Source organism: Pseudomyrmex gracilis, unplaced genomic scaffold, assembly GCF_002006095.1.
Source record: "Pseudomyrmex gracilis isolate BER0280 unplaced genomic scaffold, ASM200609v1 scaffold_0, whole genome shotgun sequence".
In the NCBI taxonomy this organism is placed as follows: Eukaryota; Metazoa; Arthropoda; class Insecta; order Hymenoptera; family Formicidae; genus Pseudomyrmex; species Pseudomyrmex gracilis.
In genome coordinates, this window is record NW_018020584.1 from 4,111,001 (window position 1) to 4,135,380 (window position 24,380).

Sequence of the window (24,380 nt, forward strand, 5' to 3'; positions counted from 1 at the left end):
AGAGAGAGAGAGAGAGAGAGAGAGAGAGAGAGAGAGAGAGAGAGAGAGAAGGGTATACAGACGGAGAAAGAGAGAAGCGTATATCGTTCATATACCCTCAGGGTAGCTGCACCGTGCCACCGACCAATCAATGGAGCTTCTTCGCTTCTCTCTCTCTCTCCCTCCCTCCCTCCCTCTCTCTCTCTCTTTCTTTGTCTCTCTCGAGCCTTTCTATATCGTATTTGCAATATGATCACCTTGTACACGCTCATGACGTATACGCGTATTTTATGTGTGTATATATGGTGTGTATGTGTTTGTGTGTACGGTTGATACGACATAACATATCGCGAATGCACGTCGACGTCGACAACCACGTAATTCAAAATAGGAAATACATGATAAATTCCCATGTTCGTTTAAAATGGCTTGCTTTGTTTCAGTTTATATTGTTGTAGAAAAATCACGTCCCATTGCATTTAGAGGAAAATATGCCGTATACGGAAAAAAAGAAATTCTCTTTTTCAATATTTTTTTCCTTTCATCATATTTGTGCTAAATCTGCGGATTATTAAAGTGTTGATATTTTCTAAAAACATGTCAAAAGCGTCGCTTTTCTGTTAAATTGTTATCTATTAAAAATTGTTTTTTATTTTTTTAATAACTATTTGTTCTTGCTTTGATTCTCAATATTGTTCAATTTAATTTTGATTAAAAAAAAAAGAGACTTTGCAAAATTGAGAAATATTAGTTCGGTAAGTCAATATATATTCAAATGTTATTGCGCGGATTGTAATCCGTAGAAAAGAGAATAAATTCTTGTTATTAAATCAACACAGTTCGCGTGATATTGTATTTATGAACATATTCTCGGTACATATACACGTATACAATATATATGTGATATATAAATGTCTAGCTTTGCTAGTAAGTTCTTGTTGTAAGGCCGAATCGATTTCGAGTTTGGAGTTATATCGACGGAATCTCGTTAGAAGTTCCCCGAGTCGAAATTTTGACTCTCTGATGAACCTCTCATTCTACTATATATAGGAGTTACGATAGTAAAGTAGGTTCAATTGCAAGGATAAAATTTGCTCCTACTTTCAACCTAAAAGTGTCACAAATTTCCATTTTCTCCAAGTTAGGTTTAAAGTAGGTTCTATTTTTGTAGGAGCTAAAGTAGTAAAATAGGTTCGATTAAAACGTCAATAAAAAAATTGACGGGGATTCGAACTCGAGACCCTTCGTCGTATTTGCAGCTCCTGCACTCAGTCTGCAAGACCATCTGTTTTTTAATAAAATACGATTATTTTTATCTATTTATTCTCAAGCTATCTTATACACATTTTATTTATTATTTGTTTANATAGAATTAAAGGTTCAAAAGAGGAGTAAATGAATATAAGTGTCAAAGTAGGTTTAAATAAGTATATTGGTCAGTTAAATAGGTTCAAAGTATCTTCAAAAGTTTGAAAGTAGCATCAAAATTTCGACTCGGGTCAATGCCCTTAGAAAAAGTTGTCGGTCGGAATTATTGTTCCCGAGGTATACAGCACCGTGTGGAATTACATTCGCGTCCCGATTGACGCCAGGGGCCTTACCCCCGAAAAACGTAGCTTCGACAGCTGGATTATGACTAAACTAGAGAGTGTGAGAGAGACATGCGTTCGTCGAAGAGTGATTCACGAGTTCGAACAATATGCGAATATACACATTCGCACATTTTACAATTTTAAAAAAATAATCTTGAGCGAATGTTTCTGGTTATTTCTGTATACCGGTTTCTACAGATTTCTATATTTCACACTTGCTGTGTGTTGAAATCGAGAGAACGTTGGTACTTATATTTGTATTTCAGAAATGTGCGATCACAAAAATAACTGAAAACAAATTTACAAATAACATATTTCTTGTTTCCGTTATTATAACTGCCGATGAGAAAGTACATATGTAGTTTCTCTTTTTTGAGTCAGTTGGTCGCGCGGATCGCATGGACGGGAGTTTAAAAAGAGGCGCTTTTGACTTTAACGTAGGGTTCGCATGTAATGTACCGCGCACGGCACGTACATACATGTGTTGCACACAGCTTGCATATGTCTCACATCTGTTAGTTAAACCCCGGTTAAGTATTCCGCGACCGAAGCTTGGTTTTACCTTGATTAAACGTTAACGATTCTTCGATACGACGTTTTGCATTAAGTGTGGTCATGGGCGCGATAAAAAAACGTTGCGCAGCATCCGTTCTTCTCTACGCAAGATCACGTAAAAAAATAATTTGTTACTCAATCGCATCTTTGATAGTTTCATTGTTCGGTTCACGAGTGACATAAGCCACTCATATTTCTCTATCTCTGATCTCTGTCGTTCCCTGTTCTATTTCACAATGAACTTCGACTTTCTCTTTCTCTCTTTTTTCTCTTTTCATTTTTCGCGCAATAATTTTTTTTACAAAACTATTCCGACTTTCTCGCGCTGATGCGTGATGCTCGTGGCGCGCGTTACACGCGGCACGGAAATAAATTTCCGAAAACATTGGCAGAGAGCGTTTATTGGCACGGTCGCCAAGTCTTACTCTGATATGTTTCGTCAGAGCCGTATAATTTCGGTACGTAATCGTTTGGAGACCGACCGACTCGATCTCCGGGTATAAACTTCAGACTAAGGTCAGGGATGCAGCTACTTCGACTCGTTTCCCGTGATTACACGTTTTACTCGCGGTACGCGACAAACGACAAACATCTCTCGAAGTAGCAGACTAGTGTTAATTAAATTTCAAAATTATATCAATTAAAAATTTTAATTGTATATTATCTAATTATGCGCATAACGACATAATTGCCGAGTCTTCGTCAACGCGATTGACATTTTTGTGTTTACTTTCAGACGTCTTATATATTGTTTACTTTTTTAACTACACAGTTTCTTTTTTCGAGTTTTTTTTCTGAGAATAGATTGTGTAGGTTGCGGTTTTTTCACACGAATTTACGATCAAGTACGGGCGGTATAAAAGACGAGAAAGAAAGAGAGAGAGAGAGAGAGAAACCCTTATCTCGATATCTCGGTGGTGCATACCGTAGTGGAGGGTCAAAAAGCCTGAAGGGCCAGTCGTGATGTAAGGGGAGGCGCAGTTGGGGATTGTAGAGAGCGTATATATTCCTTACATGCAAAACTGGGTTGATATATATATATATATATAAAACTGGATCGAAAAGATTCACAATTAAATGCAGTCTGTGTATTTAATATAGACAAGTTATTATTAGATTTCTGCAACACAAAAAATTTCGTATGTAAATAATTTTTTTGCACATGTTTCTTGAAATATTTTGTATTTCTGATAAAATATTTATTAACCGGCCACAAGCGATAAAACAAAATTTAATCTCTTTGTTTTTGCTGAAAAACAATATATTTCTTATTGATAAAAATATTTACATTTCTACCATTGCACGCACATCTCTTACGAACGTTATTATCTTTCCAAATCGTGTATATATTATCGAACTACGTGAAATTAGCTTTGCACGCGAGCGAATCGATAAAAAAAAACCTCCGTTTACGAATGTACGAATTTTCTTGTAAAAGACTGTGTAAGGGAGGATGAAAAATCGATGTTCTATATTATTTGCTTCAAATTTATTTTAAATTTAGATATACGATAGATTCGCGCGAGAAAACTTAGTGTATACGTATCTTACTCATTAGTACCGTTGTACATATCATGAGTGGCAGGCAACCCCCCTCGTGTGTGTGTGCCCGAATCATGAAAAAGGGGTTCGCGGTTATACTCTTCGCGCTGAGCGCGCGGCCGACGGCGATCGAGGGAAGCCGAGGATAGCCGAGAACGACCGACTCGGCCGAACAGTCGCGAACGAAGCCGCTTGGAAGAGACGAGGTAGTCTCTAGGCAGCCTCCGCCCGTGTCGTGTTGTTCTTTCCGTTTCCTTAGTCTAGTATTTCAAGCTTTAATTTTCTCAGCCGTATCGCGCAAATTCTTCCATTAATCTCGTACACACACACACACAAACGTTACAAACATACGTTTACGTCGTCGCCTAATAATTTCGCGTCCGGCCGTCGCGTTCCGAAATCCGAAATCCCGTCGTTCTCTCTTTCTCTTTCACTCCCACGTTTTCTCCCTTTGCGTCAGGTCTACGCCGAAAGCATCGATGTCGATGCGCGGCCGTCGTCCGTCATCAAGTGCATCGAGGACGGTCAGGCGTTGTGCATCATAAATGCCGGTTTACGAGCGAAGCGGTACTTTTCTTTCATTGATTTCCTCTTCTGTTCCGGGCGGTGGTGCAAAAGCAGCAGTAGCGTGATATAACAGTGCACGTTAGCGTTAGTGAGAGCAACGGAGGGAAACAAAGAGAGCCGGGGGCTCGCGAAAGGGCTGACAAGTACATAGTTCGCACGGTGCTCGGTTTCGCGTGCGACGCGACGAACGGGAAGCAACGCACGGGACGAAGTGACAGGCACGTCAAGACGAAACAGGTACATATATATATGCATACCGGAAAAAAAGTGACCTGTGTAAAGTTTTATATAGTCTAGGTATGTAGAGGCGAAGTAAGAGCTAGATGACAGTGTGTTTGTTTTTGGAGAGAGAAAGAGAGAGAGAGAGAAAGGAAAGGTGTTTTTTTTCTTGAGTAAGTGTGCATCGCGCGATTGTACCGAAAGATATATGGAGCGAGTCGATTTGCCGAGGAAGAAACAAAATGAGATAAAAGATACCCGGCACACTTGTCGCTGGTCGCGTTCCCGACACGTCTCGGAAGCACGTGTCACCGCGTCTTTCATCGCCGCCTTCTTCGCACAACCCCTTATTTATACGGCATGCGTGCACACGCGTCGCGGTGTTCCTACCTCCGATCCGCTCGGATTCTCCTCGTCATTTCTCCTCTCTCTCTTTCTCTTCTCCCCTCTTCCGCGCTCCGAAGCTCGTTGCGCTACTGCGTTTATGTGCGTACGTCGCATATACACCGAGCTAAAGCGAACCGGTTTTTCGCGCGCGGAAAGGGGCGTATGTACACGCGGGAGGGGTTCTCCCTCGGAAACGCGCGCAGGGGCGGCAGGAAAAGGGGAAGGCGACTCTCTCGCAGCAGACCAACGAGTGAACGAACGAGCGAGAGAGAGAGAGAGAGAGAGAGAGAGAGAGAGAGAGANAGAGAGAGAGAGAGAGAGAGAGAGAGAGAGAGAGAGAGAAAGACAGAGGGTGAGAGAGCATGAAGCACAGGAGCCGCGCTCGTATTGATCGGCCCCGGCCACGCGATTTTCACGATCCGTCGCCATGGCCACCTGGCCATCGGCCGAAGATCGTATCTCGACGACATACTATGTGCGAATCGAATTTCAAAACCCGCTTGAAAGTGTCCGTCAACTACACACGTAATGTTTCTTCGAGAATTACTTTGTAGGAACGTGTTTTTTTTTTTGCGTTTCTCCGAACAAGTTTGCATGAAGCGTGCGCAAAAGAAATTCCTTTCGCAAAGTTGCGAAATTAACGGAATTACGTATTCAATAAACATTGTCCGATTTACTCGAAAATGGAAGTTGTAAACAATCGATATATTGATTGTTGATAATTAGAAAATATTGTTATAGTTTATATGTATGTGTGTGTATATATATATATTTATATTTATTTATTTACTTATTTACAATTTGAATTAAAAATAATGGTAGGCAATCGATTAATCTAGATATTAAAGTTGAAGCCGAAGATAGAGGTTTGTATTAAAAATTTGTATGACAATCCAAACGATCGGGGGGTGTTACATGATAACGATGCCGCTAAATTGAAATAACAAGGTAGCATTTACCAGAATAAAAGCGGTATTTCCGTTTCATCGATTTCGTCAGATCGATAGCCCCGGTTTGTTTCTAAATAACTCTTCGGTTGTTCTCTCAAAGGGGATTTCTCTTCGCATTTCAGTTCACGACAAAAATATTTTTCAATTGCATTATTTTTCTATATCAATACGTTACGATAAAAATTTTAACACACGTCGCGCACGTATGTAGTTGTTAAATTTTATTTACGGATTCGGTTAAATTCTCTCTCGAAAACATCAAAGCGTTTTGAATTTTCCGATTCTCTTCTCTACTCCAAGTAGATTCAAGAAAAATTTCCGAAAATGTGAATAAAATTACTTAGTGTAGATGTATAATAACGAAGTTATTTCCAAGTAAATCTTGCATTCTTGTACTACGTTTAAGGCTTTTGAGGGTGTTTTCCAACCCCTCGGCGTACACGCATGTCGCGTCTATTGTCATCTGTTAATGATGACGGAGATGTGCCCAGAAGTCAGTGTGATACTTTTACGACGTATGACAATGGAGATTCTCTGTCAGAGTTCGTAATGGCTCTCTCTCTTTCTTTATTTCTCTTTCTCTCTTGCCTTCGGCATTGTCGGATCCGAAAATATATATCGCGATGGCGAACGCCGAGCGCGGATCGATACTCCGAGGAAGATGCCGGGTTGCGATAAGCGCTCCGCGACTTTTCTGCTTCTACGTGCGACGCTTTTATCGCATACGTTCGTAAACAAAGGGACCGCGGGCGTTAGAGAACGATCGGTCTCCTTTATTCCGCGAATAAAATCGAAATAAGATATTTTTCCTCGCTTGTGAAACTGTTCTTATTTTCTATTGCCGCGAACAAAGATAAGCCGGAAAGGAAATTTTTTTTTTGTCAATTTCGAGGCAAACAATCTAACTTCAAAACTCGAATCCTAGCGAAATAACTTTTTGTCAATTTTATACTTTGCATAAAAATAGTGAAAAGTATCATTTTTCGTTTTTTGAAAATTTTAGGATGCTGCGCGCAAATAATGAATCTATCTGTTACCCCGGGACACGGCAGACGGTTTGTTTTTAGGGTGGCAACCACCACGAGTCAGAGAGCTTTGACCACGCAGGGGGACTCTAAAGACAGCTGATGCCCGCGTAGAAAGAGAGGGAAAGAGAATGGGGAACGGACGCAGAGGAGAGAGCGTAAAAAAAAGAAGTAAAATGCACGTCCGTGACTCGTGCCGACTGATAAATGTGTCGCCGCAGCAGTGTGTATGTGTACTCGCCTTTAATCGCGAGCACCGTAGTGGCACCCTAGAGTAGCCACCACACGTAATTCCCCTTCCTCGCTCTGCCTCTGTCTTTCCCTCTTTCGCTCTTGTTTCTTCCTTTACGCTCGACCGCGTGTACATGTACCGGGTGTCCCGCTCAAAAAAAAAAAAAAGAGTTGCCAAGTCATCCAATTTGAAATTCAGAACGTAGACAACGTGCTCGATAATTATCGCGTGTAATTCGATTTTAATATTCTCTTGCAGATACAGTTTCGTTATTACAATGTGATTTTAATGAGTTTGATTTTGTATCGTTATTTACAGAACGATAATATATAATGTCGGTTATTTCGCTTCATAATTAATTTATTCTCCAGAACGGATTCAGAAAATATTTTCTGTTTTTTTTTTGTCTCTGTAGGAAAATTATAATTGATCGACAACGAATTGATAACGAAACTTTTATAAAGCAAATAATTATTGAATTATAAACATTGGCTGTGTGTATTTTCTGTCTGTATCTGTTTGATCTACCATGTAGGGTTCAATATTACTCGTTGTGTCCTGCAGTTTACAGTTTGAACATGAGAGAGGGTCCTGTAGCCCTTTAAATGACAACGCGGGGGTCGTCGGCCCTTTTAAATTATTCGACGTTACAACGTTCTCTTCAAAGTTCTGCCAACCAATAAGCGCTTGTAATATTCAGAAAATCATCGTCGTATTTTTCTAACGAATCTATCAGACACTTTTTTTTTAATTACAATTTTACTTTAATTTTAGATTAACTTCTTTCATCGAGGATTCGTTATGTTTAAAAGTTTCTTACACACGTGCGCGTATGTACACACACATATATGAAAAAAATGCAGATATTAAAAACAGCTTTTTTAACAATAAAGTACCTGAATTAAAACTTTTTTAATGTATAAATATTACGCAACATATTATGATAAATTAAAGAAATTGTGTGATGAAATTTGCTATTTGTTTTCTAACTGATACAAAAAAAAAAAAAAAAAACGCAGAGTCGTTTCGTCAGTTTCGCTTTGAATAAGCTTGCTCGTTTTTGCACAGAATTCATGGGAATTGACGCAAAAAGGCCCAAGACTACTTCGAACCACTTTGGAACTTCTCAAACGTCAAAGAATGTCTCGTGCATCGTTGTTTTGATGATTACGTGTAATACACGTCCTTCGATACTTTTCGTGTTTACATCGGAACAACGCAGGCATACGTGTCGTCTGGTGTTTTTTGTGTGTTTTTTTTTTTTTTTGTATTATCGTATTTGCTATTTCGGTATTTTCCAAGTATACATAAAGCTTGTTGAAACTTACCATCTTGTAAAAATATGCAGGTTCAATAATATCGATTATCTATAATTATGCAATGTCGTAATTGCATGTTGATAACGATGCTGATTAATTGCAATACGTGATACATACATGTAATAATATTCATTATCGAAGAATAATTGTATCAACAAAAATGACACAAGTCAACAAAAATAAAATAATTTTCTAATTGTTACATATATTGCTGTGATAATTACTTGATGTTTACGTGGGTAATGTGGTAATATTTTTGCTTGCAGATTTCGTACGTTATTAGGGACGACTCGTTAGAGGATTGCAATGATGGCAAACGGAATGGACACAGTTGTGCAACAAAACGGAGGATCGACTCTCGGACAGACGTCGCAAGAGGAATCCAAGACGAATCTCATTGTAAACTATTTACCGCAGAGCATGACACAGGATGAGATCCGTTCTTTGTTCTCTAGTATAGGCGAGGTTGAGAGCTGCAAGCTTATTCGTGATAAGCTCAGCGGTAAGTTCTGCATTCATTTCTCCCTCTCTTTCCAGTTGTTAAAATTTGCATTAAAAAACCTGTATTTTTTTTTCCTCTCATAAAAGGGTTGCGTGATTTGACAAATTCTCCGATTTATCGCGACATTTTACGCAATCGATTTTCGTGTTCCTGTAATATTCTATAATATGCGTATTATTTAGCGTAATTCTTTATTTATGTATGTATATTCGCACCGAGTATATTCCATGCAGTGGCAGCGAGCACGTGTATAGACGTTGTGACGCTATTTCGAGCAGCCGCGAAGAGAGCGGAGGCGGCGGCATTTAGTTTGAAGATTTGCCGCTTTATGCTCGACCTCACTACGGTGAAATCACAGTGTTGTGTCGTGCAATTTACGCTGCCTTGGAAAAACTTTTTCTCGATAAAAATGCCGGTTAATTTTATTTTGTTCTTATTTTCTGCACTGATAAAATTAGATGCGTCGAAAAAAAGAGAATATGATTAATTAAACATAAAAGATAAAAATCTTTCTCAGAGAAAGAAAGAGAGAGAAAAAAATGTGCGTGTAACGAAAAGGTTTTAAATTACTTGCGAACGATGGAAACACAATGTTACGTTGTTAAAATGATAAATAATAGTATATAAACATGTTTCACTTTTTAAAATTACCGTGTTTTATTATCTATCGGTTGTTTCAGCGTTGTAAAATACTCGAAAAAGATAAGAAAGATGATATTATATTCTCTTAGTAAAGCTGAAAAATAATTTATCACGCTTTTGCGAGTAGTTCCGCAATGCCTTCGGCATTTCGCCAACTACTCGTTGATATATTTGCCACCACTACGCCATTCATAAACTGATTTCGACTCGTATCGAAGAAACTAGAATTATTATTGAAATATCTCTTTTCTCAGTGCATCTATTTCAGTTATCTAATAAATATATGAAATCCGATTAAGCAGAACGAGCGAGAAAAATTGAAAAAAAAAAAAAAAATTTTCGAGATTATATCAGTAAGATATAATCTAGATAGATATGCAAAACGCTAGATAGATATTGCGAGATTACTACGTGGGATTGCCATGATCGTGATTTATCGTACAATACACTTGTCGCTCAAAAAATCAATTTAACGAATTTATAAATTGACATTTTTTGATTGTAATTTTTCGAAATCGATTACAATCGAAATGTTTTCACTTTTTTGCTATCATAATAAGAACAATAATAGGGAAAGCGAAATTACTTCGATCAAAATAGGTTTCAAAAAAAAAAAAAAATTATATAATAACATTCACCGAGCATAGGAGCACTCACTTAGGTTTAACCTTCGCGTCATTGATCTCTCTTCTTATATTTGAAACCTCACTTGTGAACGATTAGTCCACATCTTGCAGATAATCTGCTTTTCGAATTAGTGTTTTTCGAGATCGCGTGTTTTTGCTTGCAGGTCAGAGTTTGGGTTACGGTTTCGTCAACTATCATCGGCCTGAAGACGCCGAAAAGGCTATAAACACGCTCAATGGTCTTCGTTTACAGAATAAAACTATCAAGGTGAGTAACAGCTCGCTAATCCATTTCTAACAACCACAGTATATCACGTGATTCGCAATTCGTCAAGCTCTTGTTCCGTTTACGAGTTCTTTTCTGATGCAATAATAAAATAAGTCAAAATATTTTGAATATTGTTTCATATATAGCTGTTGTTTGTAATATACAAGGACACAATAGATTAGAGAGCGGCGAATATATGTTGATGTTTGAACGATTCACACTTTTGTTTTCTACGAACCTACACATTGTTTCGATCTCTCCGATTTCTAGAATGCTAAATGCATCTACATGAGTGTGTAACTCGACATTGCAGCAATATAAATAGGTTGGCCTGAATTCGTACGGATTTTATCGTGCGCGAACAAGAATAAAGCGATGATTATCGCGTGTGAGCGCGTTTTTCACTATCGCCCAAGCGAAATGTTAAACTTGAAACTAAACATTAAACTTAAACATGAATATATTTCGGCAAGATTTATCTTGCTGGTTCATCAGTTGGATTATGTATATATTCGAATAATCGATAGGTATTTAGAAGAAAGAAATTTATGTCGAGGCGTATTTGTCGCTTTCTTTTTTAGGTATCGTACGCGAGACCGAGCAGCGAGGCGATCAAAGGTGCAAATTTGTATGTCAGCGGTTTGCCGAAAAATATGGCGCAGCAGGATTTGGAGAATCTCTTCAGTCCTTATGGCAGAATTATCACGTCGCGGATATTGTGCGACAACATTACCGGTAGGTCTATGTAAAAAAAAATTCTGTCAATCTCTCGCAAGCCATTTGTCGTGAATTTTCACTACGATCGAACAAATATAAATTTCTCGTCACCATTTTCGTGACGAGACGAAAGTACAAATTATGAATAAAAGTTTTTGATATTACTGTTTTTAAATATCGCGTAAATTTGACGTTTCTGCGATATTTCACACACATAGCTTCTTTTATAAAGTTAACTGTTTTCTGATATGTTTGAACATTTGTGTTGAAAAGTGAACATTTTCCATTCAATTTGTTTAAATCGATATTCACGAGAAACCATATTTATAACAACAAAATTGAAAAAATATTGAATTTTAGACTTCGATACGTTAGGTGCGTAGGCCATGGGGTTGGAACAATTTGCAGGGTGGGTCGGTGCGCCATGAACGATAATAAAAATACACATAAACACATCAATATGAAAACGATTGATGTGAATAAATATTTCAATAAGTAAAGAAAACCGTCATCGTATCAGTTTTATTTCTGTGTATTTTCTTTTGCTTGTACACTTTACCGTGTGCATTTTGTATCATTTTGAAAGCGTAATTTACATGATGTAGGACTACTTGACGATGACGATTTAATACTCTTCAATATCTCGCTTTTTTTTTTTTAGTTAATTCCGACCCTTCTTCAGTTGATTTTTGTTTGTGTTTTTTTTCTTCTTTTTGTTTTTTGCAAATGTCCTTTCCAGTTGCACGCACAAAGCCTCATGGCCTCCACCACGATCTTAATTTTTCCTGTACCGTGCTCACTTTTCACTTTTTTTTTCATTCTCATCAGTCGATCGATTTTATATGTTATCGTTATCACTCGAATCACAAAGCATGCTTGGTTGGTTCGGTTTTTTTTTTTTTTTTTTTTTCAAAAATTTAAGTTCAACCAACATCGCTTTTGTTTTTTCTCTCGGAAAAGTGACCACATGCGATACGCTAAAGTTTCTCTTTTCTGAGCGCTCACGCTTTTTTATATATAAATAAGGAAATCAGAAATTTTACACGAAGTTCGCTCGTCCCTTATTCTCGTTTCATGCGATTCAGTTTCGCAATGTACTTTTTTTTCTTTGTCACGCGAAAATGAATACTACTCACGTGCGTAAGTCGCGAATTATGATTAGATAACAATAAATGAGCGATAAGAAACATGTTAGAAATCTATTACAGCAATGCTTTTATAACGGTTGTTAGATTTTTTATTTTGATAATTGTCTACATGTGTAATTATATATTTTTTAATAAAAAAAAGTTTTGAGATTTTCTTTATAAATAAAATCGCAATTTTTTTTAATTACAAGTTAATATAATAAAAAGTTATCGCGGATATTAATGCGTTTTAATGCTTGCAAAACTTATTTACATTAAATGTTTGCAAATGCAAATGTTTCGGATTCTTAAGCGTGTTGTTTGGATTCTTAAAAACAAAAATATCACATAATATTAAAATCGTGGACTTTCTCAAAATTTGCTTTTGTTGCATTGTTTTTTGTTTCGTTAATTCCTTCATCTTGTCTCATCGCCGACACGTTTTTTTCTTATCATTCATCGAAGAATCAGGGACGAGCGAATCGCGTGTGCTGCTACTTGAATTTTGAGATGATTTTTTTCCGTTTCTGTTTAGTACGACAGTTTGTGACCGGCGGCGGAGACAATTTGCCCGGTACGTAACTCACAAATCTCTTTTCTTTTTCTTCATTATGTTCTTCAGCTGAAACGAAAGCCAGCCGTTCAATTTGCAATGTGCGCGTCTCTTCTCTTTGCGTGACCTCGTTTGTTTTTTTTTTCTTTTCTTTCGCGGCAATATATACTTAAGTTTTGATGTTATTTCGCCGTTGTAAATAAACTACAACACAACGTATGTCGAACGTCAGAGCTTGTCACGTGGTGTAATCGAAAATCGATTTGTGAACACACGAGGTATTAAAGGTCGATCCGAAAAGATCTTGTTTGCCCGGATAATGTTTTGTTTTAACTTATTTACAACTTTAGCAAGCGACTGATATTATTTTCAGCAAAAAACTATACGAAGTTACAAGCTACATGTAACAAATCGTATTTAGTACGTTTGTTGTAAAAAGTTAGTGTATTCGAAATTTCTGAAATTTTATTTTTAAAACATTTGTGTGTCTCTCTAATCTCACTTTCTCGTCGTGCAAACGAACGAGACGCGCACATCCAGCGTTTCCTCCTAGCGCCATTTTTGTTTCTTTACGCTTTTTGTCATTCGTTATGATTATAATTTGCTGTTACGATATCTTTCGATTATATATATTGACATTTGATATTATTTGAAATATTCTCGCTCTCGTTTTCTTTATATCACCCTCTTTTTCTCTCTCTCACTTTCTCACTTTCTTTTTTAGTTCTTTTTTTGTTTTTATCAATAACATGTCAGTTATTTCAAGTTATCGTCGACTTATCAAATAGCGATGATAATGTGACAAATTGTAGATCAACAATGAAGTGAAGAATCGAAAGAACGACAAAAAGACGTACTCGACAATACTTTTGTCGGTGTATCAGTAAAGAAACGAATCTGCGCGCACCGAGCCACTCGCCTTTTCGCGTCTCTGTGTGTAATAAGTTTTTTTAATGCAGATAAAAAGGTCTCTCGTTTATTTCCTGAAGGCGTGTTCATGCAAACATACTCGCAATTCATGCCTCTTATGTTCGATAATATCTGAACAAACAAGAAAACAAAGAGACCTGCGCCGCAATTTACGCAAAATAAATAAACGTTCTATATATTGTCAATACCTAATAATTGAAATGGATAATGGACAGATGACGGATTATTATTTCACAGGATATTGAATCGAGAGCAAGTTAAAGCATCATGTAAAAGTGACACATTGCACAGCATAAAAAGAAAATCGCGACGAAAAGTATTCGAAAAATCAGTTCGAATAATTTTTTTCATCTTCGAAATTATCGCTAGTTTTACGTTGAAAAAAAAAACCAAGGAATACGGAAATAGAAATTGATCGATCAATATAATTTATCCTCATCTTAATAATTACGTTGTGTTTGCTCGGCATCCTCCGTACAGGCCTGTCGAAGGGAGTCGGTTTCATACGATTTGACCAGCGCGTCGAAGCCGAGCGAGCGATCCAAGAGCTGAATGGCACCATACCGAAAGGCTCGTCCGAGCCAATCACCGTCAAGTTCGCCAACAATCCGAGCAACAACAACAAGGCGATACCGCCGTTGGCGGCTTATCTCGCACCGCAGGCTACGCGGCGTTTCGGCGGGCCGATCCACCATCCGACCGGCCGCTTCAGGTACATTCCACTGTCGCCACTATCCAGGTACCTACTCGCCTCTACTCGCTCTACCCAAGGATCGCTCTCTCTCTCTCTCTCTCTCTCTTTCTCTCTTTTTCTCTCTCTCTCTCTCTATCTTTCTCTATCTTTCTCTCTATCTGTCTTCTCTTTGTCTCTGCGATCTCAATCTTTCTCTCTCTTTCTTTCCTTCTCTATTTCTATCTTTCATTTTGTTACTTTTATTCAAAGGTGTTGCGCGATCCAGTATGTAAGATTATAATACAATATTTCTTTGGATTTACACGCGAGGCTTGATATAAAAAAATATATAAATTACATATCGCGAAGTGGTCGCGCATTATCTTTTAACTCGATTTTTTTTATTTTTCTATTATTTTATTTAATTCTTGTCTAATTCTTCAGAGCTGAATTGACTTTTACTTCGTTCAACTGTATTTATCTAATTATCCATGGATCTCTCTCCTTGTTCGTCCATTTATCCACGTTTATTTTTTATCCGTCTAATATATAGGTATATGTATGTGTATATCTATCTATCAGAGATACTATATTTATCTTTTTCTATTTTCTCTTTCTCTATCTCTCTTGATACACACAAAAGCGCGTGAATACGAATTTTCGATTAGGTCGATCGATCGCTCGTATATATAAAATATATATACAATTATATACATGTTTGTGTGCGTGTGTTTGTGTGTGGATGTGTGTAAACTCGTAATTCTGATAACATTGAGAAAATAAGACGTGAGTTTCTTTTATTTTTAATATGACATTGACACAAGAGTAATTTAAAATGTAGAACACTAATTAATAAAAACAAACAACTTTTTGTAAAAATTATAGAAAAATGCATGTCGGTCGGGCTATCGATCGATCGGTCGTTCGCAATCATTTCTACATTTTATCGTACGAATTGTTCGGCACAAAGCTCCTCCTTTCGATCATCCGATTCTATGTGTGCACTAATGTGTCTGTCCTCTCTTTACTTTAAGTTGTGATTGTGCACGCTCCGTTACTTTCAGGTAATATATTACTTAGACTTTGTGTTGGTTATATGATATACTTTTTTTTTTTTTTAGAAACGGTATTTTCCGTATTTTTCATCACTTAGTTACACGAGGTAAAACAACAACGGTCAATACGACGTTTTAAATTTCTCAAATAATTATTTTTCATTGTCACGGCATTTGTTATAACGTTATCATTCTATATGTGATATACGTATGACATACGTACAAAACTTCATTGAAACGGTCTTGCATTTAAAGAAAACATTTTAATCAATAGTATTTTAAAAAACTTTAAATAACTTTCTACTAAACTTTCTGTCGGAAGTCGTTATAAAAAAAGAAGAAGTCACAATTAGTAAAGTGTTTAAAACTCTTGAAGAAACAAAAAGCAGAAATTTTTTTTCGTAGAAAAATATTTCAAAGCGAAGAAACATTCCTTGAGTGAAATCGCGTGTATTTTTCTTCGCTCAGAAAAGTCCTGTTTTGTAAATCGATATGCCTCTTATCAAACTTATATGCCTCTTATCAATCTGTCAAAGGCGATACGACTGAAGAAAGCTTTCTGTCCTTCTTCACGACCTTATCGAATAATACAAGAGTAAAACGGTAACAAGAAACGTCGGTTGAACTTTTATTATTTGCATTCGCAATTGTGTTTTATTAATTGTGTAAAACGTTTTTATTTGTGCTACGTTTTGTTATGTTTCTTTTCGGTTCTCGTCTTTTTATTCGAGGCTAGCGATCAGTAGATTTTCTGAGATAGACATGTGTTCATATATCGCCATAATTGGATGTTTGATCGATAAGTGAAACGCGCAGAAACACATAATAATACGAGCTTGCAAAACTTAAAGCTGATCTTTGGCCGTTTTCGAAACACGGAGGAGCAAAACATACACAATAATCTTGCACAATAGTCTCTGCATTTATCGTCAGTATCACTGCATTAGTAGTAAATTACAATGTGCGTAACATTATAATTATAAAATAAAAAGGTGTTTTAAGATATAATATATACCTATAATACATATAAATGATTTTTTCAAATATTATGCAATGTATTATAAAGTTTTACGAATTATAGTCTATTTTTTCCAATTATTCAGAGAGATAACTGACGATAAATTTATAAGTCACAGGCTTAAGGACTATTGACACTCACAAAGTTTATATATCTTTCTAAGTTGTTATATCTCTCTTTCGTTTCGAGCCTCCTGTATATAATACGCATAAGTCACGATGCTCGCTATATCGAGAAAGCGATATTTATTTCTATCTTTAAATAACGTATCGTATTCGTAAACTTTACTACCAGGAAAGGAGACAATACATGCACTGTAAATCTCCATTGATTGCACGTGTCAGGTTCGTTTGTTTATGTGTTGAAAGAATTAACACAGAAAAATACGACAAACTACCGAAATTTATCTCTTCGGAAAATCGTCATTGAGATCGATTATTTAGTTTTTATTTATTTATTGTTTTAATAAGTACAAAGCGTTAACCGAGTGTAGCTGCGCTTCGCTATCGCTTTGTCTTTCATCAAGTATTCCGTTTTCTTTCTGAGAGCAAAGTGGTAATAAGAATTGTTCGATCGTCGATACTAAAAAAAACTCGAAACACGTGCATGTAGAAGAGAGTTTGAACTATTTTAGTTGACTAAAATAATTTTATTCGTCACAGTTATTTTACATTTTTCTTTAAATAATAATTTTGTTATTTATTAAACGCTTATTTTTGTACGATATACGAAGGACTAATTGGGGAACTAAATTAAAATATTTACAACATTATTGTTTAAAAATTTTCTAATACTTATACCTTTTTAATTCGTTTTCGAATTAAAAGGTAAACAACTTTTTGTTAAACAAAATTTTGTGATTATATTAAAAGTTTGCGAAAGTTTGAATCGCATTTGAATTGTAGTAACCAACATTTTAGAAAATATTTTCACTGTCTGATCTAAGCAACGCTTATACCACTGTTGCAGTGATTCTCCTTGGGTTTCCTTTCTCTCAATAGAGAATCGAAGCGGTACGAAGAATATTTCAAATTTTCGGCGCATGTTACAAAAACTGTATCTTTTTTAATTCTACGCAGTATTTATATATAAAACAATTATATATATATATATATATATATATATATATATATATGATTAAAGAATTGTATAAAAATATAATTCTTTTTTTTTTTTAAATGAATTTATTTTTCCAACGAGATCAGGGTAGATTGCGAGAGTTATTTGAAAAAGAACCGCTTCGCTTTTCCGAATCCTATCTCATATATCTTCCTCACTCTATCTCATTCGGGATAAGAACGCACCGCTACGTAGAGGGTACACACAGAAAAATGCATACTGTATCAAGTATATAATAAGTTTATATATCCGCAAATATATTATAAGATTTTCGTAAGTATTTAATTTACTCAAAATACAAATTTACTAAGATTTAGAGTGTATTTTGAGTAAATTAAATACTTACAAAGATCTTATAATATATTTGCGGATATATAAACTTATTATATACTTGGATACAGTATGTTTTTCTGTGTGTAGAAAAATGAAATACGATGGCACAGGAAGCGACTTATCCCCCGACTTTGGCTCGATCCCGAAGTATCTCTCTTCTTACGTTGTTCTTTTTGTGTTTTGTTTTAGCACTGGCAAGGCCATGCTTGCCATTAACAAAGGCTTACAGAGGTCAGTATTTTTTTCGTTACTACCACTACGTTCTCCGTTCCTGATTTTTTCGTTTAATTCCGTTGTGTGGCTTTTCTGCTCTCTCTCTTTCTTTCACTTCTTGGTCTCGTTACGGACTCGAATAAATCGGATGTCGCGTAAAAAGATTTTTTATCATATTTTTATGATTATTATTTAAAAAAGTTTTAATGTCATTTTCGCAGTATTATATATATTTTATGATAAGTTTTTAGTTGAAAAACTCACAAAAGATTTCTTATTATAGATTAGTAATTTCGTAACGAGAAAACAAATTTTTTATTATTCTCCTTTGCATTACCCGGTTTTGCATTTTTTACGCCTGGTTGCTTCCGCTTTAGTTCGATTCAGTTGTGCAACACAATAGTAGATGTGTTGATGTCACGTTTTCTTGAGTTTGCAACCAAACCTTCTTGGTTCTCCATTCTTCCACTTGTTTACATAGTGCAATTTCTTCTAGTTTTATTTTTTTTTGTTTTTGTTTTTTTTTTTTTTTTGTTTTTTTTGTTTTTTTTTAAGTAACGATGAAACTGCTGCAGAGTATTTGTCGCCGCAATAAGAATTCTATATAGCTTATAGAAAATATTTTATATTTTTATTCGCATTTTGTGTGCAATTAAAAGCGGCTTTTGTGTCTCGAAAAACAAAAATATAGCTGTAATTGAATTATCACATCATTGATAAAGAGATACAGATTTTGTATTTTTTTATTTTTATATTTTTATATGCACAGACATTAGAAAGTAATTTTATCCAATGTAAAATTTTATATCAAATCATTTCTTGATATTTTACGTTTTGTTTTTGTAAATAAGTTTCGTTAAGCTGCAAAGTTTTGCGAACAATCAATGATCTTCGAATTATCTTCGAAAGTATTAAAGAAAAAAGCGAATGCAAGGATAAGACTGACGTACACATGCTTAATGACGACACGCAAGCAACGTGATGTTTTCTCCTTATATCCTTCCAACTCCATCGTTTTTTTTTTTTTTCGATCCTTCACACATACTCGCACAATCTACACAGACACGTACTCACATACGTAAACATGTGTAATTAAATCAAACGTGTGCACAAGGTCGCATAGACACCCGATGCACATGTCTCTGCGTAAACATGTGGAAAAAAAAAAGCACACGTTTACTTTTACCTCGCGATAATATATGTAACAACGTTCGTGACGAATTCATACGTTAATTACTGTGGCCTCGGCATTATACTGAGTACTCACCGAGATGTGCCCTGTTTTAACGCGGCTTGTGACGTCAAGTAGGTACGTAGATATTTTTATACACAAATTGTAAATATCTCCTTTCACTTATAAACGCTCCTCATATGGAACGTGCAATTTTTTAATTCCTAATTCTCTGAAAGTTCTTTTTTCGTTTATCATTTACGAGAATTCTTTTTTGCATTCAATGGTGAATTAACCAGCAACTTTTTTTTAATTGAAAAATGTCACTGAAGGAAACTTGCGCTTGCATTTTCAAGAAATATTTGTTTTTTGTACCTATTTGAGCCTTTGTATGTATGTAAATGCATGCACGTAAATTGATATATTTTTTTTCAACATTACGTTATTGTGTCCATATGTCGGGAATGCATTGTTAAAAAAGAAATTAGATTTTGAAAAATTTACGTGAGTTAGTGCTATGTATTTGTTATAAACTTTTGCATACGAGAAGTATGAATGAGTAACTTTTCTTCTTTGTGACTTCATGTGATTCTACGATTTATTTTTATATTCCTTTTTTTTATACTCACTTTATAGTTTTATAAACTATTCAAGCAATCATATTGTTCACTTTCTCTTGTCTTTTTGATGTCTCTCTATTTTTTCCTTATTATATACAGGTATATACTATATATGCATATATCAAGTTCAAGTCTATACCTACTTACTTATAGATTTGCACATAATAAATAATCTTTGTTATCTATAGGATGCGTCAACATATAAATACAGTGACTGAAATATCTAAACAATTTTTTTTTTGAGTAAATAAATGATGCACTCTATTGTAACAAATTGATAATTTTGCAAGTTAGGTTGTTTATTAAAATATTAATATGTTAAGAAAATTTTTTTGATATAGAAATGAATAACACGGAAGAGTATACTCTTATATTTCCGTATACGCATGACTTTGTAGTAGTGTATGTATACAAAGCTATGTATAAAGCAAAGGTTTGCACGCTATTGTTACATTATCACTTATATTATTGTTTTTTCTTTTTTTTTTTTCAATATTTGAGTATTTTTTAAATTAATTGGTGCTAAGAATTAGATGTTTTTGTGATATTATTTGTTTCTCATGTTTTTCGACGTCACTGTCATATATATATATATATATAATGTCTGCAAAAGTATTATTTGTGTACAAGTATTGATTATACATCACGCGAAATATATATAAATGTTTTTCACGTCAATATATAAATATATATATATATATATATATATATTTATATATTTATATTTTTATATTTATATTTATATTTATATTTATATCTTCACACGTTTAATTTCATTGGGATTGCGATATACTGTGCGAGTAGCGTATAATCCAAATTCAATATAGATGTCTCAGTAAAGAAGTATATACAGTTAATATATAACACGGATTGAACGATGCTAAAGCGTTCTCTTTTGTGTAAACGATTGCTACAAAACTGTATTTAATGTTAGAAGAAAAAACAACATTTCTCTAAACGCTTGCAAAGTAACGCGTCATTACTAACGTATTGTTGTCAGCTTGAACCCGCGCGGGAGGATATCTCTACTCGTTTGGCAATATGTTTCAATATACGTATCTTTTGTATTATGTTGATTGACAAATTGTTGATTTTGTTACTAAATACACATAATAAATTTATGAAATTAGTTTATTTTGATGTAATATAAAAGTACGTTTTATCATCGTTCACGTTTTTGTTCATCGTTATCAACCATCAGCAGAACAACGATGTCATGTGATGCCTGGCTCGTGTTACAGGTACAGTCCGCTGGCGGGTGACCTCCTGGCGAATTCGATGCTGCCCGGTAACACCATGAACGGCGCCGGCTGGTGCATCTTCGTGTACAATCTCGCGCCCGAGACTGAAGAGAACGTGCTGTGGCAGCTGTTCGGACCGTTTGGTGCCGTCCAGTCGGTGAAGGTCATACGCGACCTGCAGACGAACAAATGCAAGGGCTTTGGCTTCGTGACGATGACCAATTACGAGGAGGCAGTGGTCGCCATACAGAGCCTGAACGGCTACACTCTTGGCAACCGCGTGCTCCAAGTCAGCTTTAAGACGAATAAGAGCAAGGCGGCGTAGGACGAGCAACACGCGGCAGCGGCGGCGATGGCTGCGGCTGCGGCAGCGGACGCGGCGGCGGTATCGGCGCCCTACCATCGTCGCCATCGACTGCTACGTACTGCGGCGGTGGTACAGCTGCCGGTGCCGATGCCGGCGGGTCACCTCTACAACAAACGGGGCGTTGGCCCGATACCGGGTGTTAGCGGTGGCAACAACAACGTTAACAGCGCTCACATCGGCAGCGGTGGTGGCATTCTTCATGCAGGAACCAAGGGTCAGCGGCAGCCGTTTCTTCAACGCTTACCGTCGCGCATACATCATCTTACTCGAGCAATCGAGATGGCCGTTTGGGGAACGGCAAATCCGACGCAGCAACAGCAACAACAGCATCAGCACACGCAAGCCAAGACCTTGAAGAGCAAACCCAATAATAACCGTCAGGCCGGCAGCAAGAAGCTCCAGCAAAGCGAAAAAACGTAGTCGCGAGGAATGTAAGAGAGTGAGAAAGAGAGCGAAAGAGAGAGAGAAAGAGAGAGAGAGGGAGAGTACGTGTGCGTGTGAGAATGAGTAAAGAAAAGAGAATCGAAAGTTGCAAAGTAATTAGGAAGAAGTGGATCGTTCGATTTGTCCGATATACATAACCGTGGACTGTGCGTGTGGCTCAAAAGAAAATAGGAAGGATAGAAAAGAATATGATATTATCCCGTACAAGTATCGTGTCGTTTCATTCTCCTTTTATTCCTCGCTGAACTGTATTCTCTCGCATTTCTTCTCTTTTTTCTTCCCACTATGTGCGGAGTCGAAAATATGAGAAAGTTGCGGGAGTGAGAGATGTTCTCGATGTCTTATTGACACGCAAAATCCTACGAGATTTGATTAGGAGAAGAAGATTGACGCTTTTGACTTTGTCTTGCTCCTTCGTGATCGTCAATACGGATACCGAGAACGAGATTCATACAGTATCACAAAGATCGAGAATGAAAGATTCGAATAGGAAGTCTTGTTCCTAATCTTTATGAAGTTTTCCGACCATTCGCGCGAGGATAGAAAAAAAAGAGCTGAAGAAGCAGGACGATAGAGGAGGGGGAGAGAGGCAGAGAAAAGCTCGTGTTAGATCTTATGTGGCTCGCAAGTGACCGGTCGCGAGTCCTGTACATACAAATTGTCGATTTATACGTATTTGTATACTGATCGGCGCTGAATTGTTTCGCGAGAGAAGAACATAGCGCCTCATTTGTACGTCGTTTTATTCTGACAGTCGTTCGTCAACGATGGATAATAGCTGGAAGAGGACGACGTGTGGAAAAGGCGCCTTCTTCTCGCAGATTCAACGTTGGTCAATGAGGGCGCTTGTAGACCACGTGGTGTTTGCGTGCGTGAAAAGAAAGAGGTTGAAAAACTTGTAAAAAGAGGAGGCCCAAAAGAATCGAAAGTGAAAGAGAAAAGAAGAGAGAAAAGACTTTCCCTTTGACTAGAATTTGATGCTCCGAGAGCATTCTGTCATTTCAGCCGAATTTTTTTTTTTCTACTTCGCACATCCATGACCGGGTTAATCATGATGATATCGGGCTGTGAGACTGAACCATACACGACATACAAGCATATAGAAACTCTCATGTATACATACACGCACACACAGACATATACACATACACTAGTACATTTGTACAACTAGAAGAACGATCGACAAAACGCGCGACGTTAACAAAACCAATGGGCTGTCCTGGAAGGCTTTATGTATTAATACCTCTCGCGCGTGAGACGCGGTCACGTGAAATAAAACTTGTTGCGGGGAACACGTGGATCACGTAATCGCACCTCGCGCTTCCTGGCCGCGAGAGAAATACGCGAAAACAAAAATGGGTAAAAGTGTGAGAATGAGAGAGAGAGAGAGAAAGAAAGAGTGAAAGAGAGAGTAAGCTGAAGAGTGAGAGAGAGAGAGAGAGAGAGAGAAAGAAAGAAAGAGACAGACAGAGAAGAGTATAAAAATAAAAAAATAAAAAAAAATGAAATGTCAAAAACTGCTGCAAAATGCTTAGTAGTAGAGCTCGGAACACCCGGGTAGGCGGGTACCTGCTCCTCCCGCCCGTTATTCGTTGCACACGGGACGGATCAAGTTCGATGTACTCATACGCGCGTTGGGTAACGGGCGGTCAGGTATCCACTCTCGGTACTCGGTTCTTCTTTCGAGTCCTACTTAGTAGTAGGTGGTTATACATACTCGTTTTATGTATAAGTTTTAGAGAGTATTAGCGTTGTGTATGAATGAGAACGGGTGAGGAGGGGGAAAAAACAGGAACGGAAAGAATACGGTAAGGGTGCGAACAGTAAATACGGTAAAAGTGCGAAGGGAAGAGAACAAAATGAGAGAAGAGTAGAAACAAATGGGTAGATGAGAAAGGAAAGTCGAATCGATTTTGCAGAAATCCGTGAGAGCGAAGAACGGGCCTGACCGTTATTGGAGCTCGTGCATATTACACCAAAGGTATTATTAAATTAATTGACTACCGAATGTTATAATTGCGTTAACGAAATCGATGTCGGAAATTTGAGAGTGCTAAGTGCGGGAAAACCGGATATATATTGGTGATTTGGGAACAAATATGCGCGCGAAGGTACGTGTGTGAAGAGTCGCGAGAAGAAGAGAAAGTTGTGTGTTGGTTGGGGCAGGGCTCGCAATCACGAGTTTGAGCGGGCACGCATGCACTTTAGATGTGTAACGACAGTTCAATTTTGAGATGTTACCGATAACATCAAGAGAAACGACGTGTGTTACATGATTCTCAACGGCGTGGCTCTCCGAGGATCTTGAGCAGGTGGCGATCAAGAATCGATCGAAGAGACAAGAAAACACGGCCCAAGGTGATCGCGAAGCGATATTGCATACCAAATAGCGTA

General features: G+C 36.9%; 1 protein-coding gene across 12 annotated transcripts in view; it reads left to right on the top strand.

Moving 5' to 3' along the window:
- The window catches only part of LOC109862892 (ELAV-like protein 3), a 36,832-nt gene extending 15,317 nt beyond the window's left edge, over window positions 1-21,515 (top strand). For 2 of the 12 annotated variants that reach the window (XM_020443125.1, XM_020443181.1), the window contains exons 2-8: window positions 8,634-8,869; window positions 10,302-10,405; window positions 10,987-11,140; window positions 12,785-12,823; window positions 14,213-14,471; window positions 18,120-18,161; window positions 21,176-21,515. In XM_020443125.1, coding sequence (XP_020298714.1) covers window positions 8,674-8,869; window positions 10,302-10,405; window positions 10,987-11,140; window positions 12,785-12,823; window positions 14,213-14,471; window positions 18,120-18,161; window positions 21,176-21,500 — 1,119 coding nt within the window. In that variant the 5' untranslated portion in view covers window positions 8,634-8,673 and the 3' untranslated portion in view covers window positions 21,501-21,515. Of the gene's footprint in view, window positions 1-3,893; window positions 4,473-8,633; window positions 8,870-10,301; window positions 10,406-10,986; window positions 11,141-12,784; window positions 12,824-14,212; window positions 14,472-18,119; window positions 18,162-19,449; window positions 19,453-21,175 lie in introns of those variants that run through there. The other 10 variants (XM_020443084.1, XM_020443285.1, XM_020443232.1 and 7 more) reach the window with 10 other exon arrangements.
- The last annotated feature ends 2,865 nt before the right edge of the window (window positions 21,516-24,380 follow it).